Source organism: Mandrillus leucophaeus, unplaced genomic scaffold (assembly GCF_000951045.1).
Source record: "Mandrillus leucophaeus isolate KB7577 unplaced genomic scaffold, Mleu.le_1.0 Scaffold139, whole genome shotgun sequence".
NCBI classification, from domain to species: domain Eukaryota; kingdom Metazoa; phylum Chordata; class Mammalia; order Primates; family Cercopithecidae; genus Mandrillus; species Mandrillus leucophaeus.
The window spans coordinates 213,092-214,045 of NW_012101354.1; the positions used below are offsets into that span (position 1 = coordinate 213,092).

The 954-nt window shown below is 49.3% G+C and overlaps 1 protein-coding gene across 1 annotated transcript in view; it reads left to right on the top strand.

Moving 5' to 3' along the window:
• The window catches only part of RPTN (repetin), a 23,081-nt gene that overhangs the window by 17,872 nt on the left and 4,255 nt on the right, over nt 1-954 (top strand). The window contains exon 3 of the mRNA XM_011973654.1: nt 5-835. Within this exon, the coding sequence (XP_011829044.1) occupies nt 5-835 (831 nt within the window). The remainder of the gene's footprint in view (nt 1-4; nt 836-954) is intronic.

Below are 954 nucleotides of genomic sequence, written 5' to 3' on the forward strand. Positions count from 1 at the left end.
CAAGGGCAAAATAAGTACTTCCAAGGGACCGAAGGAACAAGAAAAGCCTCTTATGTTGAGCAATCAGGAAGATCAGGGAGGCTAAGTCAACAGACTCCAGGACAGAAAGGGTACCAAAACCAGGGACAGGGATTCCAGTCTAGGGACTCACAGGAGAACATCCACCAGGTATGGGAGCCTCAAGAGGATAGCCAACACCACCAACACAAACTCTTAGCACACATCCAACAAGAAAGACCACTTTGTCACAAAGGGAGAGACTGGCAATCATGCAGTAATGAGCAGGGCCACAGACAGGCCAAGACCAGGCAGAGTCATGGTGAGGGGCAGAGCCACTGGGCAGAGGAAAAGCAGGGCCATCAAAGTTGGGATAGACACAGTCATGAGGGTCAGGAAGGTCCATGTGGGACACAGGACAGGCAAACCCCTGAAGATGAGCAGAACCATCAGAGACAAGACAGACAAACCCATGAAGATGAGCAGAACCACCAGAGACAAGACAGGCAAACCCATGAAGATGAGCAGAACCGTCAGAGACGAGACAGGCAAACCTATGAAGATGAGCAGAACCACCAGAGACGAGACAGGCAAACCCATGAAGATGAGCAGAACTGTCAGAGACGAGACAGGCAAACCCATGAAGATGGGCAGAACAGTCAAAGACGAGATGGGCAAACCCATGAAGAGGATCAAAACCATAAGCAACAACATAATAGACAAAACTATGAGGAGAAAGAGAGATATCAAGGATCTCAGAATCAAAAATCCCAAGTGACCCAGAGAAGCTGTCCTAACAGAGAAAAATTCCACATGAATGAGGATGACCAGAGCCAAGGTTCACAGAAAAGACACACTGAGTCATCCTTCTATCCAACCCAGAGCAGTGGGAGGCCCCAAAGCAGAGAACAGCGTGGTCACCCTATCAAGGCAGCTACTGTTCCCAACCCCCTCTAT